This window comes from Lolium rigidum, chromosome 3, assembly GCF_022539505.1.
Source record: "Lolium rigidum isolate FL_2022 chromosome 3, APGP_CSIRO_Lrig_0.1, whole genome shotgun sequence".
Classification (NCBI taxonomy): domain Eukaryota; kingdom Viridiplantae; phylum Streptophyta; class Magnoliopsida; order Poales; family Poaceae; genus Lolium; species Lolium rigidum.
Genome location: NC_061510.1, coordinates 162,324,651 through 162,342,631, shown reverse-complemented (window position 1 = coordinate 162,342,631; position 17,981 = coordinate 162,324,651). Strand labels below are relative to the sequence as shown.

The 17,981-nt window shown below is 48.2% G+C and overlaps 1 protein-coding gene across 5 annotated transcripts; it reads right to left on the bottom strand.

Annotated features, from left to right (window-relative positions):
* Positions 1-6,351: 6,351 nt before the first annotated feature.
* LOC124698539 (phospholipase D alpha 1-like) lies at positions 6,352-12,408 on the bottom strand. Of its 5 annotated transcripts, none has more exons than XM_047231027.1 (4): positions 12,264-12,408; positions 9,088-9,150; positions 7,104-8,988; positions 6,352-7,019 (listed from the first exon to the last, which is right to left on the bottom strand). In XM_047231027.1, exons 1-4 carry the CDS (start codon positions 12,357-12,359, stop codon positions 6,577-6,579), a joined length of 2,487 nt encoding a protein of 828 aa, XP_047086983.1. In that variant the 5' UTR covers positions 12,360-12,408; the 3' UTR covers positions 6,352-6,576. The 5 variants fall into 5 exon arrangements, with proteins under 5 accessions (XP_047086983.1, XP_047086980.1, XP_047086981.1 ...); XM_047231024.1 differs by having other exon boundaries at positions 7,104-9,000; positions 9,088-9,147; XM_047231025.1 differs by having other exon boundaries at positions 7,104-8,991; positions 9,088-9,147.
* Between the last annotated feature and the right edge of the window lie 5,573 nt (positions 12,409-17,981).

The following is a 17,981-nucleotide window of genomic DNA, read 5'->3' as shown; positions in this document are numbered from 1 at the left end:
CTTATCTAAAGGGGATGGATGCATGGCTTCACGTCGTCGTCGCTTTCATCGTCGCATCTTCGTCGTCCGAGTAGTAGTACTTCCCGCACATTGTTCCGTCGAAAACCTTCACCGTGAGCACATCATCGCCTTCATATTTGAAGTGTACGAAGCAGCCGAAATCCACACCGTGCGCGATGGCGAATTTCTCCCAGCCCTTGTCGAGGTACATCCGGCCTTGACCGTCAAATAGGACCTCCACGGTCCGGAGACGAGGACCACAGCCAGCCTGCTCGCAGATACACCTTAGCCGGCTCCCGGCCGTCAAGATAGTCCGCAAACTTTTTTGGGAGAGCCTGCAAAGAGATCGAGCGCCGATCGTTTGAAATTAAATGTTTTTTTAGAACATGCCCATAATTAATCACATGCATCATATATGTGGGAACGCGTACGTACCTTCTTGACCAAAGGGTCTTCATAGACGACGATGAAGAACTCCTCTATGATCAAAGGCAGTGTTGACGGTGGTGGTGGCAATGGTGATGATCCACTTCCCCTTCCCCTTCCCCTTCCCCTTCCCCTTCCCCTTCCGGTCCGCGTCCGAGACGTGGAAGCCATGGCAATGGATCAAGTGTATGTGAACGAAGAAGAGAGAGGCAGAACCTATTGACACAAGGGATGGCCGTGTGGGTGTTTATAAGGGAGAGATGACCGTTGTAGGGGTTTACACAATAAAATAAGGAGGAGGTGAACTTTAGTGGGGGTTTACACAATAAATTAAGGAGGAGATGACCGTTGTGGGGGTTTACACAATAAATTAAGGAGGAGACGACCGTTGTGGGGGTATATATCTCAACAAAATTAAAAAGTAATGCGGACTATCTTGATTGGAAATGGAACTTCGTGATATAGTTTATCATTTTACCGTGAAAAATAATGCCTAAAAGAAATGGTAATTTGTGATAGTTTATCATTTACCGTAATGGCTACAACAAATCGTTGATGGTTTATCATTTTTTGCGTGAAAAGTAATGGCTACAAGAAATGGGTGATGGTGTATCATTTTTTGCGTGACAAGTAATGGCTACAACAAAATCGGTGATGGTTTATCGTTTTTTGCGTGAAAAGTAATGGCTACAAGAAATGTGTGATGGTGTATCATTTTTTGCGTGAAAAGTAATGTCTACAACGAAATCGGTGATGGTTTATCGTTTTTTGCGTGAAAAGTAATGGCTACAAGAAATGGGTGATGGTGTATCATTTTGCGTGAAAAGTAATGGCTACAACAAAATCGGTGATGGTTTATCGTTTTTTGCGTGAAAAGTAATGGCTACAAGAAATGGGTGATGGTGTATCATTTTTTTGCGTGAAAAGTAATGGCTACAACAAATCGGTGATGGTGTATCATTTTTTTGCGTGAAAAGTAATGGCTACAACAAATCGGTGATGGTTTATCATTTTTTGCGTGAAACGTAATGCCTAAAAAGAGTTTATAATTTAGCTCGTGAAAAATAATGCAGAAAACCAAACTTTGCGTGAAGCTAACCGACGACGAGAGAGAGAGAGGGTGGTGGCCCCGACCGCAGAGAGAGATAGGGGTTATCCTCGCCCGTTAGATCATACGATCAACGGTCGGCGGGCACGATCCGCGTGACATGGGCTAGACCAATCAGGACAATGTTGGGCGTCTGTGAGAATTTGTGAAGGGAGAGGGCAAAACTGAGTAGTATCAAGAAACCAAGGGCAAGTGAGTAGTAAACAGACTAAGGGATTCAAATATGAGATTTAAAAAATGGAAAATGCGTGTTTTGTACAATGAAACCCATCTTGGCCTACCTCAAACTATTTGCAATACAAATCTACATGAGTGTGAAAATTATGGCCTCATTCGGACAAAGTATGTTTTGGGGAAAGCTGTTTTGGGTAGGGCTTATTATGGAAAACCATGCACCTTCATAGCTACTAGGTGATTTGAGAAGTGGCAATTTGTGGTGAAACTTGATTTATCTATGATTTATCTATGATTTGAGAAGTGGCAATTTGTGGTAAAGACTCAATGAGTAAGTGCCACTCTTTTTCGGAATTTTTTGCACATTAAATAACTCATTTAACTTGTTAATCCCATTTGTTGACTCTCTGTTGACCAGCCACTTGAGGGTAAAACTGAGTATATTGCACTAGCCAGTATTAGCACTCAAGGGGAAAACTGAGCACACAAAAAATGCTAGTATATGAATCGAGGGTATACCTGAGTATATCTAAATTTCCGGGTTAGACCCGAGGACGCGTGTTGCGATGCAGAAGTGGAAGACGTGCCATTGTTGACGCGTGTCGCGGTGCGTACGTGCAAATAGTGGACGCGGGTCGCATTTAGGACGCGTAAGCCCCTCCCTCCCTCCCTCTGCACACAGTCGTCTCATTCTCGCTCACGCACGAAACCACCCCTCTCACGTCCCATCAACTTCTCCAAATCGAAAAACCCCCAACCGCCGTACGCACGCTACCCTGCCGGCGATGGAGAAGAAGAATGCGCCGGCGGTCGTCGCCTCCGAGCCCGTCGCCTCCGCGCCCGTCGCCTCCGCGCCCGTCGCCTCCGAGCCCGTCGCCTCCGCGCCCGTCGCCTCCGAGCCCGTCGCCGCCGAGCCCGCCGCCGCCGAGGGCGGCGCATCCAAGCGCGGCGCCTCCATGAACTGGGCCTCTCTATCGGCTGATGGACCACTTCACAAGATCGGCGAATGCTTACTGGCGAACGAGGAGTACGCCGACACCTACTCTGCTATGAGGCAAGTCTGTAGAAATTGGCGCTCAGGTTTGCCCGAGCCCGACGTGCACCTGGATGAATGGATCATGCTAGACCACGCCCTTCCACGCGTCGCTGAGTTCACCTTCCTCCAACTCGGCACATCACGCTACGTCACCATAGATCTATCGGAAGTTCATACAAGGTTCAAATTCCTCCATATCTACCTTTTTATTTTCAATCTTAAACATCTTAGTGCTGAATGTTATCTTCATCAATATATTTTAGATACTACTTCGTCGGCTTTTGCCGTGGCGTCATCGTGCTTGCCTGTGAAGAACCCGCCGCACAAGATACGGCTGCTGAACCCACTCACAAAGAAATCGAACACTATGTTTGAGGCGCGTATGCCATCTGTTTTTCCGAAATCGTCGCCGTTATCAAATCCCCGACTATGGTCTTCGTTGCCGCACATTACCCGCCGGAAATTGGTTGGGTCGATGAGAGCACTCCAACTAAGGATATAAATGAAGATGGGGATTGGGGAGAAGGAAGATTTTCGATCAAGAACCATTGTTTGCGTTGCATTACCCCGTTCAATGGTGAACCGTATGCGTAGCCGCGGACAATTTTGAGATCGGAAGAATAGTGTGCACCAATGTACAGTTGCAGCAGCGCGCGAGCACCGTCAAGATGGAGACACTAATTTCATTTCCGTAACTTGGACGTCGAAGTTCTACCTTGTGAAGTCGGATGGTGATCTCGCTGCTTGTGTTGTTGGTCGGCGAGGCTTTGGCGGGCAAACCATTGGTGTACCGTGTGGACACTCGCGAGCCGCTCTCTCCATCCGGTCGGTAACATTGGCGTAATGCCTTCTTCGTGAATTATATCCGGTGTATCTCCGTCGACACCAGAGTGTACCCGACACTTCAACCTGGCAGCATCTACTACACGGATTTGAGTTATATCATAGAGTACTCTCATGATACAAATGCCTGGGATGAGTGGCCACTACGTGTGGATAGAATAGGACTCTACGGTTTGAGAAATGAACACAGGCCATACCGTTTGGAGGATGTATTGGCCTCACACTCGCAGACGGAAGGAGTTCAATGAATATTTCCTTGGGGAAATGCACGAATGGAGGGAGGAAGAAATATATGGGGAGGAATGAAGAACAAATTCATTCATCCCGGGGTCCCTATCCTAATCTTCTTGTTGTCCATACATTGCGTGCGTCTTGTATATTTTTCAGTTTAGTTTGTCGTTAGCATTAACAACGTTATTGGCTGCTTTTGGCTGCCGTATGCGCTTATGTATTATACTTAGTTTTCTGATTATGCTGTTGTGAATTTATCATATACTAGCTTCTAGATTTGCTGCCATATTGGGAAAAAACGAGGGCCAAAAGGCATAAATAACCCCAGAGATTTGCTACTAGATTTGCTGCCATATTGAAGAAAGACAGAAATAGAAGCTTCCCTAGATTTGATACTAATTTAGTGAAAAATACAGAGAGAGAAAGAGGGGAAAATGTGCTCTTAAAAATGCTAATTTGGGCCGAGAGAGACAAAACCCAGCTCCTGCTCACGTGCAACCAAACGCTTCTCGTCCTGTCCCACGCGGTCCCTTTCTACCAGCCCCCACGCGACGCGGCCCCACGCGGCCCCACAGCACGACGTGGCGCAACACGTCGGCACAGTAACGTCCAAATAGACGGATTCCTTCCGTCTGAGCTCCTTCTGCGGGTTTCAGACATAGGCTTGGGGAAAACTGAGGAAAAACTAAGGGGCTGGGGAAAACTGAGTACAACTAACTAAGCGGGGGCACGAAAATAGAAATCCCTTTTTTATATGCATCCGTATCACTATTACGGTATTTTAGCAGCTTTCGAGCAGTTGTCGGGATTGAAAATTAACTTCCATAAAAGTGAATTGTTCTGTTTCGGTGATGCCCAAAACGATATGACTCAATATACAGAGTTGTTTGGTTGCGGGCAAGGCCATTTTCCTATTCGGTATTTGGGTATTCCGATTCACTATCGGAGACTTACACTTGCTGAATGGAAGATTGTGGAAGAAAGATTACAGAAACGCCTTAGTAGTTGGAAAGGTAAATTGTTGTCCCTAGGAGGAAGATTGGTACTCATTAACTCGGTACTAACTAATATGGTACTGTATATGTTATCATTCTTTCTTCTGCCGAAAGGAATTCTGCATAAACTCGATTATTATCGATCCAGATTCTTTTGGCAAGGGGACAACGAGAAAAAGAAATATCGATTGATTAAATGGAGTATAGTGTGTAGTCCTAAAGATCAAGGCGGACTTGGAATTCATGACCTGGAGGTTAAGAATTCTGCTCTGCTAGGTAAATGGCTTTTTAAGATTCTTACTGAGAATGGGACTTGGCAAACTATTCTTCGGAGAAAGTATATTGGCTCGAAGACGCTCTCCCAAGTGGTTTGGAAACCCGGGGAATCTCACTTCTGGGCTGGTCTCATGGCGACGAAAAATATTTTCTTTCGTCATGGTACTTTTTCTATTAAGAATGGAGCACAGATACATTTCTGGGAAGATGTTTGGCTGGACAATGCTTCCCTGAGTGAACAATATCCTGCTTTGTATAGTATTGTTCGTCGCAAAGGTGATACCATTGCTACCGTTATGGCTACCTCACCACCGAATGTGACGTTCAGAAGGGTTTTACTTGGACAAAGGCTAACAGCATGGAATACTCTAGTTCAACGATTGGGTGATATTCATTTATCTCCTGAACCGGATGAATTTAGATGGAATCTTCATGTAGATGGCTCTTTCTCAGTCAAATCTCTATACAATGCAATCCTTCATTCTGATTTACCAGTTGATAATAATAAGAAAATTTGGAAGATGAAGATACCATTAAAAATAAAGATTTTTGGATGGTACCTTCGTCGAGGAGTTATTCTCACTAAAGATAATCTTGTTAAGCGGAATTGGCACGGAAGTTCGCGGTGTGTTTTCTCGTCATCATGATGAAACCATCAAACACCTATTCTTCCAAAGTGCAGCTTTTGCGAAATCTATATGGTCAATCATCCAAGTAGCGTCTACCCCGTATCCCCCGACTAGTGTGGCAAATGTTTTTGGCAATTGGCTTCACGGTGTTGATTCAAGGTTTAAGTTGCTTCTTAGGGTGGGGGCGCTAGCAGTTATCTGGGCGCTATGGCTAAGTAGAAATGACAAGATTTTTAACGATAAAAATTGTTCTTTGTTGCAGGTCATCTACAGATGTACAGGTATTCTCCGTTCATGGTTACCTCTTCAGCGGGTGGAGAATCGAGACCTATTTACGGAGGTCTGTACACGGTTGGAGGCTACGGCGAGGGATACTTTTTCCCTACATGGGTGGCAGCATAGTCTACGGATTGCAGCTCCACCCTCTCCTTAGGCGCTCTACAGCTCATCGTTTCGAGATGTATTTCGCTTTTTTTATGTTTTGTTCGTTCTGGAGACTTGAACAGCTGTGTGCATCCTGGTTATGCAGAGGCTGGATGTAATTGCTTTTCACAAAGTAATAAAGCATCCTTTATCGAAAAATTACGGTATTGCGGGTATTGCTTGTTGCAGAGTCTAGAAATAATTTATATCTTCACCACATTAATATTTTCCCTTTATCACAATTTTACTCGCATGTACAAACAATTCTTTTATCCAACACTAGGAATTCAATCACATTTTGTATATAGCTCCACCAACACGTCCATCCACTTATCCACACGACGAAGTTACAGTTACAACACATTCACATACTACTGGTTTTCCATCGATCTCAGCGAGAGGGAGTCATCGATATCGTAGAGATGGATCTTGTGTTCAAGTAGTGAGGATCGGCGGGAGGTAGGTCGACCTGTTGCCGAACACCCTGGCCTTAGTGTCGGGGAAGAAGGGCGTCGTCTCCTGCAGCTCCCCGCCGGCGCTCACGCCGATGGGGTAAGCCATGAGGTGACCTGGCAGGTCGTGAGGCACGTCGCTAGCGTACATCTCCCAGTGCTGCTGCGCCACCTGGTTCACCCTCCGCACGCACGACACGCTCGAAGGCCGGAGGAGGTCGCTCGCGCCGGCAGCCGCCGCGGTCTGGCCGAGGTGCTCCTGCCACAGGGCGAGCCGTAGGCCGTGCACCTGCCCCCTCGCCGGTCGGCTGCTGGACGCGAGGTAGCTCGGCTGGTAGGCGCCCATGGCGATCTCCGAATCCCGGCCGCCGTCCATGGAACGCTGGTTGATGTTCGCGGATCCGATGATGACGTACTCGTCGTCGACTGCAAATTAATTATCGTCAGCAAGAACAAATTATAAACGACATGGCATTGGCATGCTCTTGAATGAATAACTGGCAAGGTTACCTATCATGGTCTTTGCGTGGACGTAGATCATGAAGCGCCTGGCCTGCTGTGCCCTTATGTAGTCGGTGTCAGGTTCGGGCCTCTCCGGCGGCGAGTACTCGCCGGGGGTGTACGCCTCCCGGTTGCCGAGGCAGAAGAAGGTGAGGTAGTCCTTGGGGTGGGCCTGGATGCCCTTGGCCTGGATCGCCAGCGCCACGTCCTTGTACATCATCTCCATGGTCCGGCGCTGCCAGTCCAGGATGGCCTGCACGGAGCCGCTCTCCGGCACGCCCTCGGGCCACATCGGCACTACAACGTAGACCGCGAACCGCTCGCCGGCCTCGATCTTGCTGACGATCTTCAGCGAGAGCTCCTTGGGGATGAGGTGCAGCGCGTTGATGTCCTCCACGGTGACGCCGTCATCGCGCCGCCACGCGTAGGAGCTCCCCAGGAAGTACTGGTTCTCGATGTAGATGAAGTCCCGGGCGCGGCGGATGGCGTGGATGTACGCGTCCTGGATGCTGCGCTCGACCACGTGGTCCTTTCCGGTCTGGAGCCCAATACGTGAAGCCTCCGCGGGTATGTCTGGGAACCCCGCCGCGGCGCCGCCGTCGATGGACCGGAACACCTGCACGTTCCACGATTCGGCGTCCTGGATCGCCTCTTGCGCCGACCAGCCCTTGTCGAGGTTGACAAGGTACTCGTCACCGTCGCCTTGCCTTCGCCACCGCTGCTCGAAGTTGTCGAGCACGTCCCACGCCGCGGGGCCTTCGATGCGGCAGTGGATGTCGTGCCACGGCTCCCTTGGCCCGCCCTTGCTGATCGACGCGCCGGGGAAGTTGGGCTGGTGGAAGTCGGCACGGTGCGTGGTGCCGAGCGTCCGGAACAGGGGGTGCTCCTGCGTGTCGTACCTCCCGTCGCAGAGGTCGATGCCGCCGAGGAAGCTAACGAGGCCTGGAGACGCGTTCCCTGCTGGGTTGCCACCGCCGCCATCGACGATCACCGTCTTCTGGTGGTGGGTGAACATGGCGACTGTTTCCACGTCTTGCACGTAGCTCAGGCGGCCCTGGCCGGGATTCCGGGGACACAGGATGCAGCGCACGCCAGTGCCACGGAAGTACGTCGCCGTGTCCTCGTCGTGCGTGGCCATCAGCCCGTCCCGCCGGATCGCGCCCAGCCCCAGCGACGTCCGATCGTCCCACACCAGCATCAGCACTGTAACGCCGCTGGCCGCCTTCCTCTTGAGCAGCTCGCCGAGCGTCCCCGACGAGGGCTTGCGCGGGTCCCGCACCAGCGCGACGTCGGTGTTGACAGACCATCCGGCGATGTACACCATCCTCCGGGCATTGGTGATCGCCTCGAACACATCCTCCCAGCATCGCTGCGGCTCGTAGGGCCTCCCTCCGGCGAGCTGTATCCGCGGCGCAAAGGCATCGGAGATGTGGGCGTCCTGGTACAGCCTGACTCGGCAGCCGCGGCGCTGGCCGTAGAAGGTTCGCGGCACTCCGAGGTATCCCGCGGTACCGACGCCGGCGCCCCAGCGGGCCTCCGGGTCCGCGACCACGTCGGTGAAGCGGAGCTGGACGTGTATCTTGTCCCCTCCATCCAGTGGGAGGCCCTTGTCGTCGCAGATGGGGAGCCACTGGTCCACCGTCTGGCCCGCGAGGACCGCACCGTCGGTGGGGAGGTAGGCGCGGCCGATGAGCGTGGCGCCGACGGCGTTGTTGGCCTTGACGGTGAAGATGACGTGGCTGGCGTCGTGGGCGCAGTAGATGTGGAAGGACTCCCCCCACTTGGGAACGTTGGTGGGATCGAGCATGCGCGTCCGGCCGACGCGCGCCTTGTCGATGTCCACCGTCGCGTACAGCTTGCCGGTCGTGGCGCCGAGGCCAATGGCGTTCTCCAGCTGCTGCATGCACTGCGCGAGTTAGGGTTGGTTGTTACTGAGGAGCGCTGCGAGGAAGAATGATGGAGTGATTAATTGGGGTCTGTTAATTTAATCTACCTGGCTGTTGCAGAAGGATATCTTCTTGATCCATGAGAAGACCTTTCTCTTCATCGCAGTCTGCTTGGATGCACAAGAGATTGTCAATGAATTTACAACTCCACATTGTAAAAACGACTGTAGGAGATGATGAACTGTGGATCATGCACGACCACGATGTAGAAATGTAAATCTATTGACACGCCAAGTTGAAAGTGCTACACCTACAAAAATTTCTTACAAAATTTTCTTACGGATAGCATCAAGCAGTTCACAAAATAAGAACGTGGCCGTGATTCAAGGGAAGAATCAAAACCCAGCCAACAAATACATTCCACGTCAGCCCGTAGAAGTTTTTGTAAGACAACTCTCCGTACGTCTAGGATTTGAGGTGTACTCAGCCAACAAAGAACAAACCCGGGTTTTTTTTAGCCCATGGGCTCATTTGACTGAGGCTTTTGTTCAGTTGTTGGCAAAACCACCGGGTTTGAGGTGTACTCAGGCGTATTTTATCCCATGAAAATCAAAATTTCTCCTAATAATACTCTCCAAAAGGTTTTGATCCACTTAGGGTGGGGATTAACGAGCAATGCTACATCTACTGAAGTTTTCCTACAAAATATTCGACAATTTAAGGAAGGAATTTTTTTTAGGACCAAACACAAGCCAACACGTCAGCACGTAAGGTTATTTTGTAGGATGGTTTCCATAGGTGTAGGATTATTAGGGGATTAACTGGAGGTTTAAAACCTAGGGAAGAGGAATTTTGAGGGACATGTGGGATCAATCCCCTTTAGGGCTCGTTCGGTTATCGTGGAATGAATCCAAGCATGGATCGAACCCCTGCAGGGATTTGGTTGATCCCGATGCTCCACCCAATCCCTTTGAGGATGAATTAATTAATCCAATGCATCGATGTTTTTGTTCGATTATTCCAGAACCTGCAGAAATCCCACCATGGAAACGACACGGCTGCAGCGTCTCCCTCGTGGAAAAAATTCCACAGGTTGTGTGGCGAGAGATTTTTTCCAGGCCCACACAGAAGAAAGTGAACTGGGTAGGCTGGACTAGAATCCTGCCCGGGGGTAAACGAAGACGTCAGTCTCACTGGGCTGGAAAAATTCCCTCGCCGGGCTGGACACCCGGGATCCCTGCATGTTAGGGGTTAAGAGAACGAGGCCTTAGGCCTTGTTCGTTTTATCCCTGGGAGCCAGGGATTGATCTGGACTGAGGCCTGGTTCTGGTTTTCCTGCCCGGCGACGTATTTTTTCCATCCCACCAAAATTTTTCTCTTCGGTTACACCCTGACGGGAATATTAGCCCAGTTCATCCCGTCATCTTGTACTAAAAAGGTCTGAAATAAATCTATCGCCACCAGATATCTGGAAAAATTTCCACGAAGCAAGACGCGAGAAAAGACGGGGACACGTGGATCTGGGCAACAATTAACCGAACGGGTGGAGACATGCAAGGGATTATGAGGAAGGAATAAATCTGGATTTGGTTATGAGGAAGGAATAAATCTGGATTTGGTTAATCCAAGCCTCCCTTGCATGTCTCCACCCGTTTGGTTAATCTCTGCCCAGATCCGCGTGTCCGCGTCTACGATCGATTTTCTCGCGTCTTGCTTCGTGGAAATTTTTCCAGACATCTGGAGGCGATAGATTTTTCCAGACCTTGTTAGTAAAAGATGACGGGATGGGCTGGGCTTCTATTCCCGTCGGGGTGTAACCGAAGAGAAAGCTTTTGGTGGGCTGGAAAAAAATACCGTGCCGGGCTGGAAAACCAGAACCAGGCCTCAATCCAGATCAATCTTTGGCTCCCACGGATTAAACGAACAAGGCCTCGGTTGGGGGAGAAATCTCACCAACCCATGTTCCATTTGGTAACAAGGGAAGGGGCTCAATCCACCCACGAAATAAATCCAAAAAAATAGAGAATGGAGCGAATTATCTGCAGATAGATCCATGAGGAACCATATAGAAAGATGAAGTTGGCTATCTGGAGAGCCGTCAACCGACCGGCACTAGGAAGACATCGGAGGACAAGATTGATCAACGTCTACCCAACTGGAATAAGCCAGAGGAGAAGCCATAGCAGGAACAACCCGAGTCACCACCTAATTTGCTAAGAAGCGGCTATAGGGGAATAGGGCACCTAAAGAAGACGGCATAGGCGAAAAGCAGAGAAAGCCACAAGACGGATGTGAGCAACTCACGGTCTTGATAGGAAGGAGAGGAAGCTTCGATGAGGAGGCTAGCGGGTGGCAAGAGACACGGGGGTTTCATTCCCAATATGCCGAGGCATGAAACGTTCCGAGGGAAAACTGAGTGGTAGGGTCTTCAAACAACCATCGGATGGGCATCCAAGTGCGTGTGTGAGATTCATGGGGTAGACATAACATGTGGGTTTTACAACAAGGGAAAAGTCAGGGATCCCTGCAACCAAACGACCCCTTAGAACAACGAGAAACGAGGAGTTAGGGACTATTGAGTCGTAAGGTAATTTGTTCTATCGAAAAAAAAAGGTTATAAATGCAAGCTCGAGCTTAAGGAAAGATAGGTTTGGTGGACAGCACAAGGTATGGATTCAATAAATTGATATACAATAATTCAATTCCTTTTAAGATCACATTTATTTGAATCTAGAAACATGTGAATTCTATCCGAGGGTCTTTTTACACCGAAACTAAGGTGCGAAATGTATAGAATAGTCTTAAATTTAGTGGTTTAATTTGCGTTTGAATCTAGAAACATGTGAATTCTGTCCGGAGGGTTTTTTTTGCACCTAGTTTTGCGCGCCACGCGTATGCTGACACCAAGTTTTAAATTTTGAAATTTATATATTCATGACGCACGTGGATACCTGTGACGCACCAAATACATGTGCACCACGGCTAAGGGTGGGCGAACCTGCTCAGGGTGCGCTCTATGTATAGGTTTTTGCTAGTAGTGTCGTAATATACGGCATCGTCCTATGATTGCTTAACCTCCTATGATCGCTGTCTGTCTTGGATTACTTTTAGTAGACTTAGATATAGAAAACTCTATATTCAGAGATTTTGAATTTTGAAGCTCCCACGACAAGCTAGGATGGAAAATCTAAGAAAAGAGATGGAAATTGTGGTAGTGTAATAGCAGAAGATAAAAGATACTACTAATAAAAGGAAGTTGGTGAACTAGGAAAAACGCTCACACCTTCCGGGGCTGTCTTAGCTGCCCGCCTGACGCCACGGACAGGTCTGCCTCCAGAATGTTTGCCTCAATCACCCCATGCAGGAGCATCTGTGCCATGGCGGCGCCTCTTCTTCTACCTCCTGCTCCTCTTGCACTATCGCTTGGGCTTGACGGCTGGCCTTAGATTGTTCAGAGCCGACACTACCTAGTATATATACTAGTCTCCGATGAAGGATTATCCATGGCGGAATAGGTGCTGTCCGTCAGCTTAACTTCCTTGCTTGTTTTCATTGCTTCCTTCCTTGAAGAACAATTCAGAAGATGGCTCGACAAGGCTACTGAAAGGTATCGAGGCAAGGGATCTTAGAGAAGCCGAAGAAAAGAAAAGGTTCTTATTGTGCTGTTCAGTTAGTTGTGGATTCTATCCGGTGCTTTAGAGAAGAGATACGTGTAAAAGCGGTGAAGATTCTGGCGCGTGGGGTGTTCAACTTCTTCTACTGCTCCGAAAAGCTTTTATGCTTTCTAGATGTTGCATTTCACTGCACTTGAAGATTACTAAACTGATGTAATTATCTTCAGTTTTTTTTTGAAAGCTAATTATCTTCAGTTGTTCAATTATGTTTCCTTCAAGGAGAAACAAAGGCGTGATATGTTTGTGTGCGTAGTCTGAAGAGATACCGAAGCCATGTGCTTTGCTTACGATTGGAACTTCATCAGAACATGCAAGAAGATGTAGATGTCAATTGTTTAGTTATTGTTTCATTAGTCCATGATAAGTTGCTGACAACTAAGTACTTGTATATAGTTTTTCTGTTTGAAAATGTAAGATGTTGACGCATTTTGTTTGGTTCATTCACTTTAGTTTGTATCTAGTTTATTTTTATGTGTAGGTTCACTCATTTTTGTTTATATCTATTTCACTTTAAAATTTCTATACGTAAAACATCTTACATTAATGCACAGAGGAAGTAGTAATAGTGCACTTTGGTCTTCTCATCCGGAATAAAATACATGGATCGGACTAACAAGTCAAGGTGTTGAGCAACGCTGATGTCATAACCAACTGTTGAAATTCGGTTGTTGCTTCAGTGAACAATATTTAAATTATATATCAATCATCTATTAAGTTAGCATATACTATTTGGGAGCGACTACTCGATCGAGAATTAACTTAGTTTTCAGGCAGTTGCAACCTACGTGCGAGTTTCCGCCAGCACTAGTCGCAGACAAATCAAATGTCCAAGGACTGTTTTTAGTTGCAACCCACTTGGAACTCGAGAAACTCAGTTGCAATCTACCTGCAACTTAGAACCCACAAATCGTGATGCAAATCAAACAGTTATGGAGACGACTAAGAACTAGCAAAAGCTATACTATTTAATTGTATTTCATCCTTTGTTAAGGTAGCATATAGCATTAGTATTATTTATGACTCTCCGGGCGATTAATTTTCTATCCAAATGTCTATATATAGAGAACGTCATCAAAGCTTAAAATGTGCAATGTAGAACAGCTGTGTGCACCATTATCCCTAAACAAGTCCGGCAAGTACTTTCTAAAAGGTTAAGTGGCTTCTTTGACTAAGATCTGCTTGTGACAAGCTATTTCAGAGTCGTAGGGGTACCATACTTTTAAAGAAAAGTCTTCGTCGATCGATTCGTCTGATCGTGCAGCATGTTACTCTGTATTGTTTTCTGTATTCACTGTCACACACCGTCACACGATTTAATTACAAGTTTGGGGGATCTTCTTTTTCGCCATGTTATGAGGAGGAATGGATCTAATCATGGACTAGAGCAAGTCAACTGCCAATTAGCTGCATAAACAACACTGTCATGGTAAGCAAGTGCTCGTCATGTCAAGCCTTACAGCACTTGTCTGACGCGGAATCTTGTGCTGTTGCTGGTTTTTCCAAGATGGATCTGCTATGATTGTGCACTAGCTTGTGCTTTATTGTCCTACAGTATGGTATGGTTCAGGATTTCAGGTCATCCTGATCGTGGTGATGATGCGTGAACTAGCTAGAATGGCGAGACTGATCAGAAAGGCATGCCAAAATGATCACACGTCTTTCATAGTTCTTTGAAGAAAAGAAATCAATATGTACAGAGAACCAACGATCAACTCCGAATCGAAGAAACTACCTCTAAACTGTACAGTTCTTGCCAATTTCGACAAAGCAACATTTGAATCTCCGCTACACTACTGATGCTACGAAAGGACTTGGCTTCATCGCTGGGACGCCGCCTCGGCTGGGATAGTGGAAGACACCTGGAAGACTTCCGGGTTCCAGTCACCGGCCGCGACGTCGCCGTCCATGACGAACCCGGCGAATGTGAGGCTGTGCGCGTAGTACTTGTCTGTTTGTGCCGCGTCGTCCTGTACCACCACCACCTCCACGTTATCTCCGGCGGCGTTGGACTGCAGCGGCGCCACCCTCCGATCACTGCCGCCCACCTCACTTCGGCGCGGCCCCGACATTGCCCGGAACAATGCCGACCATCGCCGGCTAGAACGGGCTGCCGACATTGTCCGTAATGCCGAAGGCACCCACCGCCCGCTTGACGCACTTGCCGCTGTCGCGGCGGTCACCGCGCTCATCGCTCTGCGGAGCCGCTTCGCCTCCTCGATCTCCCTCCTCAGCCTCTCCGGCAGCCGAAGCGTGAACCGATCCACCCGCTCCTCCGCCGTTTCTTGGTGCTGATCAGATGTGGTATCTTCTTCTGCCATTGGATGCGACGGCTCGACGTTGACCACCGTGTGATCGGACGTTTCTGCCTGAGCAGCTAGGTCAGCAACAAGGACGTGGCCGGCGGCGGCGACTGCCGGGTCCGCTAGGTCGGCTCGGCATACGGGGCAGGTGACGTGCGCCGCGAGCCACACGTCGATGCACGCGGCGTGGAAGACGTGGCAGCACCCGGGAAGGAGCCGGAGCTTCTCGCCGTCTTCGGCGAACTCGGCCAGGCACACCGCGCACTCGAGAGCCCCGCGCCCGGCCTTGACAGCCCTTGCCCTCGCGTACGTCAGCACCGGCAGCGCCTCCATCGCGGCGACGCCCAGTCCAGGGTTCCTCCTGCTGCGGTTCACCCCCGACGAAAATGCGGCCGCCGCAGCAGCCGCGACAGCCGCGTTGGCGTTTGCGGCGCCTCTCCTGCCGCGCTGCCCGCCAGTGGCGGCGTCGGCGCAGCGGCGGAGGTACGCGGAGAAGAAGCCGACCAAGAAGAGCGCGACGATGACACCTACGAAGAGGATCGAAGTTGCCACGTTAAACGTGCCGCTGCCAAGTCCCCCGGCAGCTGCTGGCGGTGGGGGTGGTGGCGTTAACGCGTCAATGAAGGTGGCACCGTCCGTCGGCGGCGGGAAGATGGACTGGGACGAGGCGGGCTGGATTCCTGCGAGCACAAGGACTAGGGGTCGGAGGAACGGACGGCGGCGGTGAATCCATGTGGTGCTCAGCGGTGTGGGCGCCATTGGCGTGCAGATGGAGGACGGGAGATGCGCGGCGCGCGTGGAGGGAAGTGGGGCGGTGCGTGCTTTGGGAGAGGGAAAATATGAAGGAAGAGGTGGAGACGTGCAAGGAGTGACGTGGGAACGAGTAGGAGTCAAAGTTTTCTTTTTGGGTACCATGGCTTCTGGCAATGGAATGGATTCTTCTTGCCTTTGACATTGTTAATGCATAGACCATATTAAGCGTGTGTTTTGATGTTAACATGTGTGGTTAGGTAAAGTCAAACACATTTTGTGGTTGGTGTAGCTAGCCGTGTTGGGGTTGGGGACGAACACCAAACCTCGGTGCCCACATATATATCGTGTAGTGTGATCAAGGTTTTATGATAAGGGAATTTGCTATTTCTCAACTAGCTGAGAACTAACTTTTAGTGCTACACTATTTAATTTGCATCGCGATTTGGGGTAGTTATGAGTTGCAACGTAAATAGCAAAGTCATCTGATTGAGAACTAATTTTATTCTCAGTTCTCAGTCGACTGAGAAACAGTCATTCACTTAAGTTAGCGCACTATTTTACCGAAATAGGGTCACTATAACGTATTTGAAGCTTGAATTTTTTTTCTTTCAAATATGCTCGCTACGACGTTAATTGTATTTTATCAGCACTAAACCACGCTATATGTGGTAGCATATAGCGATGCTATTTTCTTTTAATGAAAAATTAGTACCACATCGTTTGGTCGGTCCATGAGTCCAAATCCGAGTGTCCAACAGGCTACTCCACTACATCTATTCTAACCTACCCAAATCTGAGACTCTCAGTATGACAGTTCCTCACCGACAATCCAAGTGACCGATACGCTACACCTTCCACTGGCTTGTTGTTTATTGTGATGATGAGCTTCAGTTCGCGGGTTCTTTACTGAATCAGAGGATGATGTCGTTCAATCTAGTTCATCGGAATTAGTATTTTCTCCTATGTTGTTGCCCCATCAGCTTTTGATGTTATGAATTTATGCCTCATATTTGTGTTTATGCCGTAATTTTGGCTCTTGTAGACAATTGGCGAACTACTTTAAAAGATATGTCTAAGCATGTATTCTCCTGAACAAAAGTTTGGCTCCTGAAATCCTTAATATTTGTCTTCTTTTCTCAAAATCCTATTTTTAATATAGCATGTTATAGAATAGAGTCGTGCTCCTCGTTCGCATCACATATTGAGCAATCATGGAAGTGGACGACCTGGGTGCGGAAGCTAACCGGGTCCCCTGCTAGGAATCCTTCGCACGATCCTTCAGGATCACCCAAAGGCTAGGGGCTACTGACGGGAAACCAAACTACGGGGGTAGCCCGAGGCACGCAAGACCTAAGCAAGAGGCCGAAATAACCAAGTGATCCCCATAAGTATAGGGGATCGCTGAAATCTTTGATGAGAAGTATTACCCAAATTTATAGTTTGACTCAAGGCCGGGAACACAAGAATATAAATAAGACCTTAGGAATTGAGACGTCACTCTCAATCACACTTGTATATCAATAAACTCACAAAGAAAGTGATGATTTTATAGCAGTTGATTCAAAGCAGTAAAAGAAAACAATAAATAAAAGCAGCATATTTCCAGTTTTCACCGGAAGAAGTAATGTGAAACTTTCAGTGGCTAAAAGCGTCGGCATGAGGCATCAATGGGGTAATGCAGGGATGATATTGATCATGTAATGTAATCCAACTAACATAGCACTCATCTCTAATTCAGTTGTGTGTAGGTGTGTGATCCAAATATAGTTATGCACACTAACTAAAAGAATTTGCATAACATCTTTTGTCCTTCTTGCCCATTTTACCGAGGCCAACTTGAAACTACAAGCAATTAAGGTCTACCATTTCAAATAGACCGGAACAAAGCATTAAGAGTCACCTTAGGGATTCGCATGGTCAACATAATAACAAGTAATACACTTTGCAGATAATTACCAACCTCATATATATGATAAAGCAATATAGGTTCAGTACTGAAATCATGTCACTCGGGTCCTAGTAACAAGCATTAAACATAACAAAGGTGTACTAACAATCATACATAAATATCTTCAAGACAAACACCTCAAATCTCGATACATATGGAGGATTACATGATCAATCTCATCCAAAACCCATCCACCTCTTAAGCCTACAGAGAACTACTCACTCATGCTGATGGAGAGTGAGTTCATGATGGTTGGTGATGATGTCGGTGGCAGTGATGATGAAGAAGCCCTCGAAGTCCCTCTCTCCAAGGTGTAGAGCAGGATC